This window comes from Eucalyptus grandis, chromosome 1 (genome assembly GCF_016545825.1).
Source record: "Eucalyptus grandis isolate ANBG69807.140 chromosome 1, ASM1654582v1, whole genome shotgun sequence".
Taxonomy (NCBI): Eukaryota; Viridiplantae; Streptophyta; class Magnoliopsida; order Myrtales; family Myrtaceae; genus Eucalyptus; species Eucalyptus grandis.
The window spans coordinates 8,961,539-8,976,681 of record NC_052612.1 but is presented as its reverse complement, the minus strand read 5'-3'; the positions used below and the strand labels follow the sequence as shown (position 1 = coordinate 8,976,681).

The following is a 15,143-nucleotide window of genomic DNA, read 5'->3' as shown; positions in this document are numbered from 1 at the left end:
GGGTCTTGGGGTCAACGAACCATGAAGTCAGCCTCGGTGGAAGACCTCGCGTGGCTGAAGTGGAGGGTAGACAAGAAGAAGTGGAGCAGGGACGATGATGAGGCTGAGTGACTTTGGTGGGGTGAATGGGTAGACAGAGGAAGAAAGATGCGAGGGAAAAACGAAAGCAAAACAGAATAGAGGGGGATCGGGGAAGACGATGGACGAAGGAAAGAGGAAGGGACCGATTGAAGTGTGTTGAAGAAGAAGGGCCAAAAGTCAACCAAATATCCGCTTTTCTTTAATGCTTTGTCCCCTAGATCTTTTATAGATATCACCTTTGGTCCCCTAATACTTTCCAACAAGATAAGTCCATAATAATTAAATTTTGATGCAAATAATGCACCCCAACCAAAAAGCTCAATTTCCTTAAATTTTGGCTCCAATTTCTTCATGAGATTTCTAAATTGAGGTCCATTTCGGTGAAGAAAAATCTGAACAATTTTTTATAAGACCCCAATACTCAAAGACTCAGCTTGGAAGTCCAAATTTCCTTTAATTTGGCCCATCCGAATTTCCGCTAATTTTCCGTAACGTCCAAAATGGATTTTCGTAAAATTCTCGAAATCTCTGAAAATTCTTCGGAGGATGAGACAACATTTCTAAAATACATCGTGACATAATAGAAATTTCAATTTTTGAAATCCAGTTCAAATTCATGGTTAATTTCAATCCGGCGCGCTTTTAGCGTGACCTAATCTACCAGGTAACTTTTATGAATTTTTGGTGCAATTGACCCGTGATCGATTTATCTCGAGTCATAATGAACATCTTTGACACATTAGCGACCCTTGGTTGTCGTGAAAATCTCAAGGTTTCAAATACGAGCACCGGGTACCAAAACGATAGAAAAATCGGTCTAGTGCCGATTGACGAGTATTTTGCAATCAGGTGAAATCACCCACACTCTGATCACATATCTCAGTCAAATCAACCTATCTCCGATCTCTGATCGATTTCTGACAGTGCCGTAATGACCCTTGCAGACCAACACAGTCGAACAGTCAATTCCTGGTCGAATTCTCAAGTCCATTGCATTTAGATTCCTTAATTGCTTCCCCAGATAGTTTAGTTATCTTGTGAGTGATCAACTCAGAGAATAAGACTATCGGCACGTCGACAAAAGACCCGATTTATTTAATCGATTTTTTTTTTTAAATCGAGGTTGTCACAATAAGTTTCCATAACTTTTGAACATCGCGTGTGGTGCATTTATCTTTATGGTAGGACATATTGCTCAAAAGAGAAAATGACTTGCAAAAGTCCTAATTAAAGAGAAAATTCGCCAATCCTAATTATTGTTGGGTTGAAAGTTAGGCGTAAATCGCATTGTTGGTCTCTTGACTAATCAATTACACCCACTTTCCAATGGGTACAGCAAGCTATTGACCCAAAATGTTATTTTGGTTTGCTTGGAAAAATTTGAGTGCTTCCATAGGCTTTTCCACATGGAAGTGTAGGATTTGGAAGCGTGTAGAAGACTTCAGATTGACTAAGCTTTATCTTAAAAAGATTGAACGTCTAGAAGACTTCGATTGACTAAAGGTGCGTTTGGTAATGATTCTGTTCTCGGGAGTTGATTCGACTAGAAATAATTATTTTTGATTCTGCTCCTAGGGAACCGATTCCAGTAAAAAATGCGTTTGTAATGTCCAAAATTTTTATTTTGGAATAGAATCGTATTTAATACCGTGCTAATTGATTATGTTCCAAATTAATTTCTTTTGATTTTTAAATAATTTTTTTCTTTTTTCATTTTTTTTTTTCCCTTTTTCCTATTCTTCTTCTTCTTCATGTGGCCGATCGCCGGTCCAGCGACCGGCTAGACGAGGGCTAGCGACGCTCACCAAAGCGTCGTCGGCGGCCGGCGAGCTCGCCTAGCCCCGCTGAGGCCGAGCCTTGCCGATTGTTGGGCTTGCCTCCAGCGAGCTCGCTGGACCTCGCCACGGCTCGGCGAGCTCGCCGGGCCCAGCAACCGGTGGCGGACGGTGGTGGCGGGCAGCGGCGTGGACGGCGGCGGACGGCGGCAGTGGACGGCGGCGGACGGCGGCAAGCGGTGGTGGACAGCAATTGCGGGATGACGAAAGGGAAGAATAAGAGTTTCACTATTTTGATTCTCGGACGAAGAATCATATATATATATACTCAATTATCTTCCCAATCTGTTCCTAGGAACAAAAATTTTACCAAACGCGATTCTCGTCCCAAACTGATTTTGAGAACAAAAAATCAGAATTAGGATTGTTTGGCATGTTGCCAAACATGCCCTAAGTTTTGTCTTAAAAAGGTTGAGCGTGTAGAAGACTTCAAATTGACTAAGCTTTATATTTAGATTGTTAATTAGTTTTCTTTAAACACATCTATAGAAAGATTGATAATTGAGGGCCATCTCACGTTCAAAGTCTGCGAACTTTGAAATCGCATCCATGGTCCACGCACTGGAAATCCTATCAATTTAGACCTTGCTCTAGATATGTAGATGGTGCAACGCACGGTTAGAGAGAGAGAGAGAGAGAGAGAGAGAGAGAGAGAGAGAGAGAGAGAGAGAGAATAATGTTAACTCAATCAGCTCTCTTCCACTGATAAATTAGGAACAAGGGTGCAAAGGTCCAATCACCACAATTAGCTCTCTTAAGAACATAACACACTAAAAAATGGATTATTACTAGGTTCGTTGTAGCGAAGGAAATATTTTACAGGAGATGGTTGGATGAATTTTGGTTCTTCTATTTGTCTATTATGTTCTTTCTTTTGGAGGAAGAAACATTTTTTATCTTTTCCTAACATAATTTTTATTTCAGATTTAATTTTTTTTAATTTCCAAAACTTCTAGCAACATTAATGCGACAGTGCTGATGGTGCGATGATGATTGCTAAAAATTGACACTGGTCACTTTGTTAATGCTTTCAAAATACGAGTTATTTAGGAGGATTATTTTTAGTAATTTCTTATCTGCGATCTCTTTTCATGTTATTTCATTTAAAATTGGTTAGTTTATTTTAGTATGTTATTTTCTATATTTAAGAAGAAAAGCTGTTAAAAATTGAGGTCTCGATTGGATTGGGTATTTGTTTGGGTACACGTTGCTAAAATTATATAGGTCAATATAATTTAATTTGGATCGGACCCTATTGCGATCCATTCAAATTAACTCAATGCATCAATTTGAAAGTCTACTTCTAACTAAATAATAGAAATGTAAAAAAAAAAAAAAAAAAAAGAGCTTGGCGTACAAACTGATGTTTGCATGCTGAGGCAATATGAGACCTATTCCTAACCACTTTGATTAATTATTTATTGGTACGTTGGAACTTACACATAAATTGCATTGTTGGTGACTTGACCTAGCAATTATACCCATTTATAAATTAGGCTTTTTTTTTTCCCTTTTAACTTTGCAACTTTAATGTGGTCAAATATTGCATCATTTACCATTCCAGTATTATTTGGGTGACATTATTTCCACCTAACTAAATACACTCTGATTATACAAGACGGGCAAAATCACCCTTGATGGATTCCACATTTATGCATTTTCCCTCAATTGATTTCTGTCCATTGTAGGTTCCATTCAAATTTAAATACATTGTTGTTTAGAAGATTAAAATCAACATTTTCTTTGTCAATCCAACATGAGTGAAATTAAGCTTTCATGAAAAATATTTCTATTACTTTAGGCATAGTTTCTATTTCAATTTTCTTTTTTTTTTTTTTTTTGTATATAGGCTTTTCTGCATTTCTACATGAAAATTAGTCCAGAAGTTCACTTGAGGAAATGAAAAGTTCTAAAGATGTCTTTAATAAATAAAGTTGCTAACATGTGTAGAGAGAGAGAGAGAGAGAGAGAGAGAGAGAGAGAGAGAGAGAGAGAGAGAGAGAGAGAGAGAGAGAGAGAGGGGTTTTTGATGTGCATGATAATATTTACTGGAATGTGTTATTCTCAGAGAGGTTTTTGATGTGCATGATAATATTTACTGGAATGTGTTATTCTCAATTATGGTAACCATATGCTACATAAACTAGAAAAACTAGAAAAACTAGAAAGAATAGGACAATAATAAAGAGCAATTCTGTCTCTCTAATGAAAATAGGGGTGGATCTAGTCGAATAAGTGTCAAAACAACTTTGCCCTGTTTGTAATTGTCAAACAAGAGGCCTACGGGGAGGAGCATCAGGAGCCTAAGTGAATGACAACAACATTGTAATTGTGCAACATAATATGAAGGAAATACACTTTTAGTCAACAAAGTAAAATAAGTGATAAGTAAACTCCCGGAATATTCACATCTCAAATAAGACATGGAAACCGCGCATCTAGTTTTTCATTGCAATTTGTCTTTAATTAGGACTTGTCAAACAATCTTTATGTTAAATATTGGTAGATCCACATACTCCATGTAAAGCTAGACTTATAATGCAATATAATCGTATAAAAGGCCAAGAGAATATCCGTATATAAATGTAAAGCAAAAATCCTAGCTACAAATAGAAATGGACTTATCATAGCTACAAATACTAATGGACTTGAGCTAGCTCTGAACCATATGTTTTAGATAGATGAATTTTTGCAATTATTTTAAAGCCTAAAAGACTGCTTTTTATAATTCCAAAAGGAATGGTCCATACCATCGACCTCTATGCAGTTGTTCTTGATGAATTTTTGTCCCGCTTTTTTTGAGAAATTTCAATTAGATTCAAGCATAATCTATTTGATGTTAAAGTATTTTAGCTGGAATAGATGAATAGTGTGTCTGGGAAAATCGCTCTCTAATATAATGCGTGGCTATATTACTAGCCCCATGTTTTCTTCTTGACATCGTCCTCGTCAGTTTCATTATTGCCCTCATTTCCCAAATTTTATAGTAAGGTTCATCATCAATAACAGTTTATGTTTATATATTTTCATTAGTGAAAAATTATTTTCATCAATTCATTTTTATAAGCAACGCAAATGATCATTTTCAAAAAAATTCTCGCAATAGTTAATTTTTCTTGAAATAAATGTATCCATACGTATTATTGGTCTTTGTCAATTACAAGATTAGCAAGCAAAGATCTCTTAAATGACTCTATGTTTACATTAGATTGTTCACGCGCCTTTGATTAGGAATGATCGAACAAGAAATGACATAATTGTGCGTCTGTTACAACATGTTTCTAATTAAAAATATTTAATAGGAGGACTGATTTAAATATTTGCCAACTTTTATTTCACTTGCATTCCCTGTGTATAGGGTGAGAATGCAATCAGAGTAAAATTACAATTAATATAGATTATAATTAACCTAATCCTATATAGTAATCAGACATAATAGTACATCTCTAACGCCCTAGATGCACGAAAGAAATGTCAAAGTCAATTTGAAGGTCAATTTATCCCTTATTAGCGGCCTTTGGTAGTGCCCACCACTTCTAAGGTGGTGCGTTGACCCGCTGTGCTTTTCCGGTCGTGCTGGCTTTGATAAGTCTTGATTTACCTGATTATAATTTTTTTTATTCCAACGTGATTAATGGTACAAATGAATTTCCTCTTTTTCTATTATATCCTTGGTTTTAGCTTTTTCAATTGGTTTTTTTCTAATCAAATCTGTTTGTCGATGGTTGAATTGATTGATGGATGATCATTAGCCACAATGAAGTGCGTGGTGGTCCCTTGTGTGACTTCCAAATGTTCTTTCCTGGTATTTTTAGAAAAGATTAGCGAATCGTTCAATATCCATCCTACTTTTTTATTGCATTACTAAATTTTTTAAATCTGCAATCAGATTAGCGAGTGCTCGAGCTGGTCTCAAATGGAATCTTCAGTAGATAACCATCGAAAAAGTGCTCACTTTCATATCTTTTTTAGGTTCAGAAAACCGACCTTGACTATATTTCTTAACCATAAAAGTCAAGAGTTTTGCTACAAATTTCATGTTACCAACTATCTCTGCCCGATTCCAATCGATTTGTGGCCTTTTAGATCTATTTGCGTTGCAGGCAGCTTTTATCTCCCGCTTAGTTTACCCGCCTCAATCAACCTTTTAATGGCGCAAAATCATCATTAACCGCTTCCGATGATGCACAGTCCATTGTATGAATTTGAACAGTTCTCTATCCGTTGATGCATAGTCAAATGGCAGGAAATCGGTATTTAACTCTTTGACACTAGAGTTGGAATAATTAGACCGAACGCAACATGCTGTAGGTATACTTCTGTAACTTAAAAAATGACAATAAGACTTTACCATACCAGTTGATACCATAATCTTCTTTTTACTTGTTTTGCTAAATCACACATGTTGTAAGGTATTTTGTAAGCAAATTCAAAAAGAGGGCGATAAAAAAAAAATGGCTTCCCTTGTGATGGTGGCAATCTTTAGTAAAGTAGAGTCGATGCCTGGCCCATAGCTAGTATTTTATGAATTTTTCTTAATTGATAAAAGTCATTTTGTAATGGTGGCAATCGTTGGGGCCCTGGTCTCCAATAAGATCCAGATCCCTCCCCCCCCCTTTCACCCATAAAAGAAAGAGAAAATGATATAAGAATTTGTCTTTTTGGGTCTGCCCGTTTTGAAGTTATGGTAAATTCCTGAACTAATCCGATTTTAGGCCAATTTTCGTGAGCCATCCCAAATTTCGGAATATTTATAAAAATTAAGGTGCATTTGTGGAAAACTTAATGATAAGGAAAATACTTTCCCAAAAAGCGTTTTGCATGAATATGATTTGTTTTCCTTTGTTGGTGATTTATAATCAAAAATGATTTATGCTATTTGGATTCCATTAAAAAATGATTTCACACTTTATCTCAGCCAAAAAAAAAATTCAATTTTTAAATTTTTTAATGTTTTATTTTAAAAAACTTAGATTTTTTAATTATTTTTATTTTTTACTTACTTTTTTTATTTTTATTTTCTTTCCTTCTATTTCCTTTTTTTCTTTTTCTTTTTTTCTTTTCCTTCTTCTTCTCCTTCGCTCCTCTGCTTCCTCATGGCATCCCTTATGCTTCCTATGGCAATTCATCCCCGCTTACAAGGGGCAACCTTGAGCCTTCGTCGGAGGTCGTGAGCTCGCCGATCTAGCGAGACTCAAGGCTTGCTGCCAAAGGCTACGAGGTCACTTGATCTGGCACAACTCGTGGCTTGCTGCTTGAGTCTTGCTGTGGGCTTATTGGCCTTGGGCAAGCTTGAGCCTTGCCACTTGAGGCCGCAAGCTCGCTCGATCTGGCGAGGCTCTAGGCTCATCGGCCTTTGGCGGCGAGGTTCAAGCGTCCCCAGCTCACCGCTAGAGGCTGCAAGCTCACTTGATCTGGCGAGGCTTGAGGCTTACCATTGGAGGCCACGAACTAGCTCAACTCACTAGCCTTGGGCGAGCATGAACCTTGTCACCATAGGCCATGAGCTCACCTGATCTAGCAAGGCCAGAGCTCGCTGGCCATCCGCGTGGTCGACAATAGGTGGAGAAGAAGAAAAAGAAAAAAATAAGAAAAGAAAATAAAAATAAAAAATTCAAATTTTAAAGAAAATTAAAAATTCAAATTTTAAAGAAAATTAAAAAATTAAAAATATATAATTTTATAAGAACAATTGTTTGTAAACCAAGCACTCAATCTAAGTTTTGGTAGATTCGGAAAATGTTTTTAGATTTTTTTTAACGGGGAAATTATTTATTTAAATTTAAGTTTTGATAGAAATTTTTTTCTGTTAATTAGGAAAACATTTTCCGTTCACTCATTTTTCTGAGTGAATCAAACACCGAAAAATGAGGAATATATTTTCATTAAAAATGTATTCCGCAAAACAAACACACCCTTAGATTTTGTGTAGAGATTGAAAATTAAAAGGCCAAATCTCCTCCTCCATTTTTTTTTTCTAATGATCGTTTCGTTTGATCGCCCAACGGTTTCTTTCCGAGCTGCTATTCTGACTCTCTCTCTCGCTCTCTCTCTCTCAGAATTTTAGGGTTTTTGCTATTCTGCTGTTGCTCGCCCGGGCTCGATCTTGTCGTGTTGTTGGGCCCGTGAGCTCTTCTCCCCTCCCCCCCTTCAATTTTTTTGATGCTTCTGTTGGAGGCTGGCGAGGACTGAGATTCAGTGAAGCGGCTCCGCAATAAAAACTTCGTTCCCTGCTTCCGTCACTGCGATGCACGTGATTCCCCCCTCGATGCTCTCCGTTGGCTTCTCCGTCGCGCCGCCGGCCTTGGGCCGTGTTGGGCGAGAGATTCCGGTTGATGCTTATTATTTTTATTTTTTTTTTTCGGTCGAATGGTTGATGCGTATTGAAAGCAGGTTCTTTTTCTTTTTATTTATTTATTTGGAGGCAGCTACGTGGGAATTTTCATCCAAGAAGGTTGGAAAAACGACTAATGTGAAAGTGTGTGAATCGGTGAACCAAAACTCACGGTCAAGGAACAAAAGACGTAGAAGAAATATATAAAATTGCATGCGCCAACTTCCAAAAGGTGCTCGACTATTTTAACAACAAAACGGTATTATATACGACTCCTTGTGCGCGCGCTCGCTCAAGCGAAGTGAGACCGACTCCCTAAACCACGAGAGTGACCTCGCTAGGCATGACAAAATCAACTGCAACCCGCCCTCTCTTCCTCTGCCTCTTCCTCTGTTTCCTCTTCTCGCTTGCGTTTCAGGCCTCATCATCACCGACCACAGAGGCGCAAGCTCTTGTCAAATGGAAGAACTCTCTCTCTCCTCCTCCACCACCTTCTCTGAGCTCATGGTCACTCACCAACATCACCCATCTCTGCAACTGGACTGGCATCGCGTGCAACAATGGCGGGTCAGTCTCGGAGATCAGCCTCCCAAGGTCACGCCTCGGCGGCATGCTCGACGCGCTTGACTTCGCTTTGTTCCCGAACTTGAGCTGCTTCAATGTCAGCGAGAACAATCTTGAGGGCCCGATACCGTCCTCAATCGGCAATCTATTCCAGCTCAGGTTCTTGGGGCTGGCGGGCAATTTCTTCGAAGGGGCAATTCCTCGCTCCATTGGACAATTGAGAATGCTTGAAAAGCTTGATTTGAGAGTAAACAAGTTGACCTCTTCGATCCCTTCGGAGCTCGGGCTCTGTTCTAACCTCACCTACTTGGCCATTGCCAAGAATTGGATCTATGGAGAGCTGCATCTCTCACTGTCTAATCTGGTCAGATTATCAAGATTTGGAGCTTCGCATAATCGCCTGTCAGGGGAGTTACTGCCTGACTTCTTCACGAATTGGACCGAACTGGTTTCTCTGCAGCTCCAAAACAATTTTCTTTCCGGGAAAATTCCGACTGACATCCGAAGCTTGACCAAGCTCGATTACCTCTCCATGTACAACAATTCGCTCTCAGGGACTATTCCTCCAGAGGTTGGAAATCTCACATTGTTGACCCATTTCGACCTTAGCAGGAACCAGCTTTATGGAGAGGTCCCCGGGACCATCTCTCGCCTTGCTAACTTACGGTGGATCTCTTTGTACACGAACAATTTCTCGGGAGGAATACCACGTGATTTCGGCAAGTATAGCCCTTCTCTGAGCGATGTTGAATTTTCGGACAACAGCTTCACCGGAGAACTGCCGCCAGATTTATGCAGCGGCTTTGCTCTTCAATTTTTCGAGGTTGATGGGAATAACTTCACGGGGCCGCTGCCCGACTGCTTGAAGAATTGTTCGGCGCTGACGAGAGTCCGTCTAGACAGCAATCAGTTCACTGCAGATATCACGAGTGCGTTTGGAGTCCATCCGAATCTGGTCTATGTAAGCCTTAGCAACAACCAATTTGTCGGGAATCTCTCGGCACGATGGGGAGACTGTATGAATCTCACAAATTTGCAGATAGATGGTAACAAAATCTCTGGCCGCATCCCACCAGAGCTTGGGAAATTGTCTCAGTTGCGCGTCCTGGCATTATCCAGCAATGAATTGACTGGGAGAATTCCCGACGAGATGGGAGATCTAGGGGAGTTGTTCATGCTGAACTTGAGCAACAACCATTTGACTGGATATATTCCTTTCTCGTTAGGAAAGTTATCGAAGCTCAGTTATCTTGATCTGTCGGCAAACATGTTGAGTGGTGGCATACCTGACGAGCTAGCGAATTTCGAGAATTTACTGAGCTTGAACTTAAGCAACAACAATTTGTCCGGTAACATACCATCCGAGGTCGGGAAGTTGTCCATGCTACAGTTACTCCTAGACTTGAGCCAGAATTCCCTAGCAGGATCAATTCCCTCCAATTTGGCAAAGCTTACTAAACTAGAAAATCTCAATCTTTCGCATAATAATTTGTCGGGTATGATCCCGGCTTCTCTCTCCAACATGGTGAGTATACGCTCTATAGACTTATCGTACAACAAGCTAATGGGTGCAGTTCCTAGTGGTTGGATCTTCCAACAAGCGCCCAAAAGTGCTTTTATAGGGAATTCGGGCTTGTGTCGAAGCATGGTTGGATTATCTCCTTGGGGCACGAGCTGTAAATCGACCCACCATAGAAAAAAAGTTCTTGTTGGTGTGAGCGTTGGCGTGAGCTGCTTACTACTTCTAGCGATTCTAATTGCTGTGATTTTGCTAGTGCTTCGGCGGCAAAAAAAGCTTCTCCACGAAGAGATCAAGCATCTTAAAAAGCACGAGAAATCGGAGCAGATCATATGGGAAAGGTTAGGGAAGTTCACATTCAGTGACATCGCCAAGGCCACCAATGATTTTAGCGAAGAGTATTGCATTGGAAAAGGCGGGTTCCGGAGCATTTACAAGGCCGTATTGCCCAACAGCCAAATTGTCGCCGTCAAGAAGCTCAACGCACCAGAATCCGGCAACATCCCAGCGATCAAACGCCAGAGTTTCGACAACGAAATCCACGTGTTGACCCATGTCCGGCACCGCAACGTGATCAAGCTCCACGTGTTCTGTTCCATGAGAGGTTGCATTTACTTGGTCTATGAGTTTGTTGAGAGAGGTAGTTTGGCAAAGGTCTTGTATGGAGGAACAGGAGCAGCTGAACTGGACTGGGGTACAAGGGTGAAGATTGTTCAAGGCGTGGCTCATGCGATCGGCTACTTGCATCACAATTGCTCACCGCCTATCGTCCATCGGGACATAACGTTGAACAACATCTTGCTTGAGTCAGACCTCAAGCCTTGGCTCTCCGATTTTGGGATAGCGAGACTCTTGAATTCAGGGTTGTCCAATTGGACCACAATGGCTGGATCTTATGGCTACATGGCTCCTGGTAAGTCATATGATCAAAGCTAACTATGCATTTCGCGAGTACATATTATTTGGAGTTGTTTAAATTTCTCTCATTAACTTCCCGAATTTGGATTCATCAAATAATTCTCACAAGAATATTTAGAAGAGCAAATATTGATTTTGAAAAGCAGTTTGTATTAATAATATCAAAGAAATTTGAAATTTGTGCACAGCTTGACATTATGATCAAAACATTAATGCATTGTTCTTTCATGAAAAACAGAGTTAGCAACTACGATGCGGGTAACGAACAAATGCGACGTGTATAGCTTCGGAGTAGTGGCGCTAGAGATTATGATGGGGAAGCATCCGGGGATCTTCTCTCTTCTCTATCAATGATGAAAACATCAACAATCTCGGAGGACCCAAATTTGCTGCTTAAGGATGTGCTCGATCCGCGTCTTCCTCTTCCGACTGGCCAACTAGCCAAGAAAGTGGTATTCATCGTCATGGCGGCACTGGCGTGCACGCGCACGAGACCTGATTCACGACCCAACATGCATTTTGTCGCGCAAGAATTATTCGTACGCACTCAAACTTACTTGTTTGAGCCGTTAGGCTCCATAACTATCAGCAAAGCTATCGAGTCTTCAGGATTAAAGATTTAAGAGATGTTGCAGATCAAATGATATTTTTCTGTCTCTCTCTTTCTTTTTTTATTCTTTCTTTTTTTCTTTTAGAGTTTGCTCGTAATGAATGAGAAAGAGTGGGTGCACAGTTTGGATAATTTAGAAAAATTTATTGCACTGTCTTCGAAACATGTTTACAAATCCTAACCATGGATCCTCTAATGAATATGAAGTACGTTATCACTTCGGATGATCCGATAGACTCCCTTGCCTTTTGTTGTCCTTTACAATGGTATGAGATGTAAGTTGCCTTTTCAATGGGCCATTATAGATAATTTTGTACTCAAGTTCTAACTTTAATGATTAAGGACTTAAAATGGGACTATTTTTTCAAAAAAGAGTTTAAAATGTACTTTGTTTTACATAAGGCCCATAGTGGCTAAGTTAGTTTCAAATAATGGCTCAAACTTACCAGCCCACCAAATATTCACTGGTGAACATTTTTCAGTGACTTGAATTGGGGTAATTTAGTCAAAATCTACAATTGGGTAAAACATTGAAAAATTCCCAAATTGATTAGGATTTTCGATTTTTCACATTTTCTTCCTTCCTCTCCCCGAATGCTTAAGCATGTCGCTCTTGCCTGATCCTCGTCGCTCCTCGTGAGCTTCGGTCTGCTGTTTGTCGTTGTCTCCTCTTTCACAAGTTCATTTTCCACAGGCTTTAAGTCGTCCGCAAGCTTCAAGTTTATTGTCTGCAAGCTCCACTCACTTTCATCCGTGGTTAGTGTTGTTCATATTGGTGCAATTCGTCCAAGGAAAGTGATTGTAGCTTGTTGAAATAACACGTCGCCCAGGTGCGGAATGTCGTGGAAAATCACCCCGATGGCAGTGAGGCTCTCTTCCCAAACCTGAATGGCTAATCCAGTTACAGTCACGAAGCAATTCTTGTGAAATACCTGAGTTCCACATCCTCTCTTTGATGCTTCTTGGTCTATTCGTGCCACTACAATCCCAGAAGAAAAGAATTTCCATTCCCCTAATGCCCTTTGCCTTCAGATCGATCTAAGTGGCGAGGAGGGTTCTCACTCGGGTTAAAACTGGGATTGCCTCGCACCGCCATCGCTCTAGCAAAGGCTTTCTTTGACCCAGTGGCTTTAAACTACAATGCTGGGCTTTTCTCGTTGTGATCTATGAACTGTTTGTGCATCGTGCTCATTAGTGAATTTAACATTTAGATTAGTGATTTCTAATGTTTTGGAGCTGTGAGCACAGAAGCTAGAGCTGCGGCTTCTGGACATTGCAGAAAAGGAGGTCGGAATTCTTCTTTTGTTGATTTTCATGGCATCCTTAAGTTAGTAAATTGACTTTGTTATTGCAGGTAAGCTACACATGGACTCCTCTGAGTAATTTTTTCGTGGTAATCAGCATGAGGCGGATGAATTCGTCATTGGGCTTCCTATATCTTCTGATGGAAAAGAGAATATTCTGTCTAATAAATTTTGCAACGTTGCTGGAAGACTTGCTCGAGCTTTGGGGAGGTGAAATGATTGCACATGTTTTGTTGATTATTAGTTATATCTTGTACAAAAGATAGATTCTTCAATGAGTTTTTCATTTAAACTTGTTGTTCTATAGTTTGTTCTGGGGAGGTGTAACAAGTTTCTGTGCTTTTTTTTAATGAGATAATCAAGTGTTAAAAAGGTGCTGTCTATATCATTCATGCTTGGACATTCCAACTTGAAGTGTCTGTATCTGCTATGGACGTACACAGTGTTTTCTCGTCTATCAAGACTAAAACTATTGTCATTTTGGCCAAAACTCTCAGTCAACCAATATTCTCATATTATTCTACATCGGACTCAAATGAATGCAAGAAAAAACCACATTTTCACATCAATGAAACATCACAGAAGTAAAACTGACATACATTAATCCATATGATTATTTGACAACATCAGTTTACATCACCCCTAGAAGAGCAACAACAGAATAGAAAGGAACATTGGATAATGGATGGTGCTCGGCGCTTGATGTACTCTTAAATATTATGGCTAGGCCTTTGGCGTCTGTATTGTCTTCAATGTTGGAAATTTCCTATAATATGGGCTTACATGAATTAATTGATTTTCTATTTTAAATAATCAAGTTAATGGATATTCTAATATTTGTTGAACCCTAAAGTGATCTGATTGAATTGGGTATTGTCATCTATTAATAACGGGCCTAGTTGAGCAGCAAAGTGGAGGCAATTGTGTTTAATTGAAGCCCGTAATGGGAAGGGCCCAGTTGACATGCTGTTGATTAAGGTTTGTTAGGTCCCCTCTCTAGCCTATAAAAGAGTAGGTTATACCTATCAGTTGCTTTAATCCCATTGAAAGCTGCTATACTGAAATAAATTATAGAGATGAAGATCTGGCATTCCGATAGATCCCTGATTATTAGAGTGATCTACTTTTCTGTAAGTGAAGTAATGGCTCAAACATGTATGCTTTAATTCCGCTACATTTATTGATCGGTGTTTTCCAATCATATATGGATCTGTTATTTCCTTGATTGATTAGTTGTATATGTGAATAAATATTATACATGTGGTATCAGATCTAATCATATATAATTGTAAAACACCAAGATCACATGTATAATATTTATTCACATATACAATTAATCAATCAAAACATGCTTACGAATCCTAAGTACGGATATGCTAATGAATATAAAGAAGGTCATCACTTTTCCATTTTGTTTTCCTATATGTTGGTACGGGATGTGCCCCAAGTTGCCTTTTCACGGTCATGTAGAGATACTTGCGTGCTTAAATTCCAACTCTATTATGGTGTTTTTCCAAGTAGGTTTTTGTCTGCAAACAAACTCAAACAATAGTCATTTTGTCGATCGCATCAAATGGGCTGACGAACATCTGTGAACCAAACATTATGAACACAAACTTGAACTTTTAATATTGTGTCGCATTCTCGAGTCGTTTATGGAAATTCCACGTCTTGGAACTTTGTTATCAAATTCAATGACCAAAAAGAGTAACATGATGGGAACTTCCAATGTGACTAGCCAGCTCTAGCAATTTTTCTTTTTTGGCCCACACAAATTCCAGCATGAGAAACTCGCATGAATGTTTAGGATTTGGCTTTTTCTCGCTTAATTTATGATGTTATGTTCCAACAAAAATGTTAATATTCTTGTAATAATTCTATCAAAATGAAATACCCACCAAGAAGGGTTTTCGAGGCTCTAGGGTAAAGGGAAATTAGTCGGTAGAAGAACACCATAAGTGCCGCAACTTGGCAATGA

General features: G+C 39.3%; 1 protein-coding gene across 1 annotated transcript in view; it reads left to right on the top strand.

Moving 5' to 3' along the window:
* LOC108953960 (MDIS1-interacting receptor like kinase 2) overlaps nt 1-11,874 on the top strand; it is a 30,796-nt gene extending 18,922 nt beyond the window's left edge. Inside the window, 3 exon segments of the mRNA XM_039316308.1 lie at nt 8,669-11,246; nt 11,490-11,579; nt 11,582-11,874. Coding sequence (XP_039172242.1) covers nt 8,669-11,246; nt 11,490-11,579; nt 11,582-11,874 — 2,961 coding nt within the window.
* Nucleotides 11,875-15,143: the final 3,269 nt, after the last annotated feature.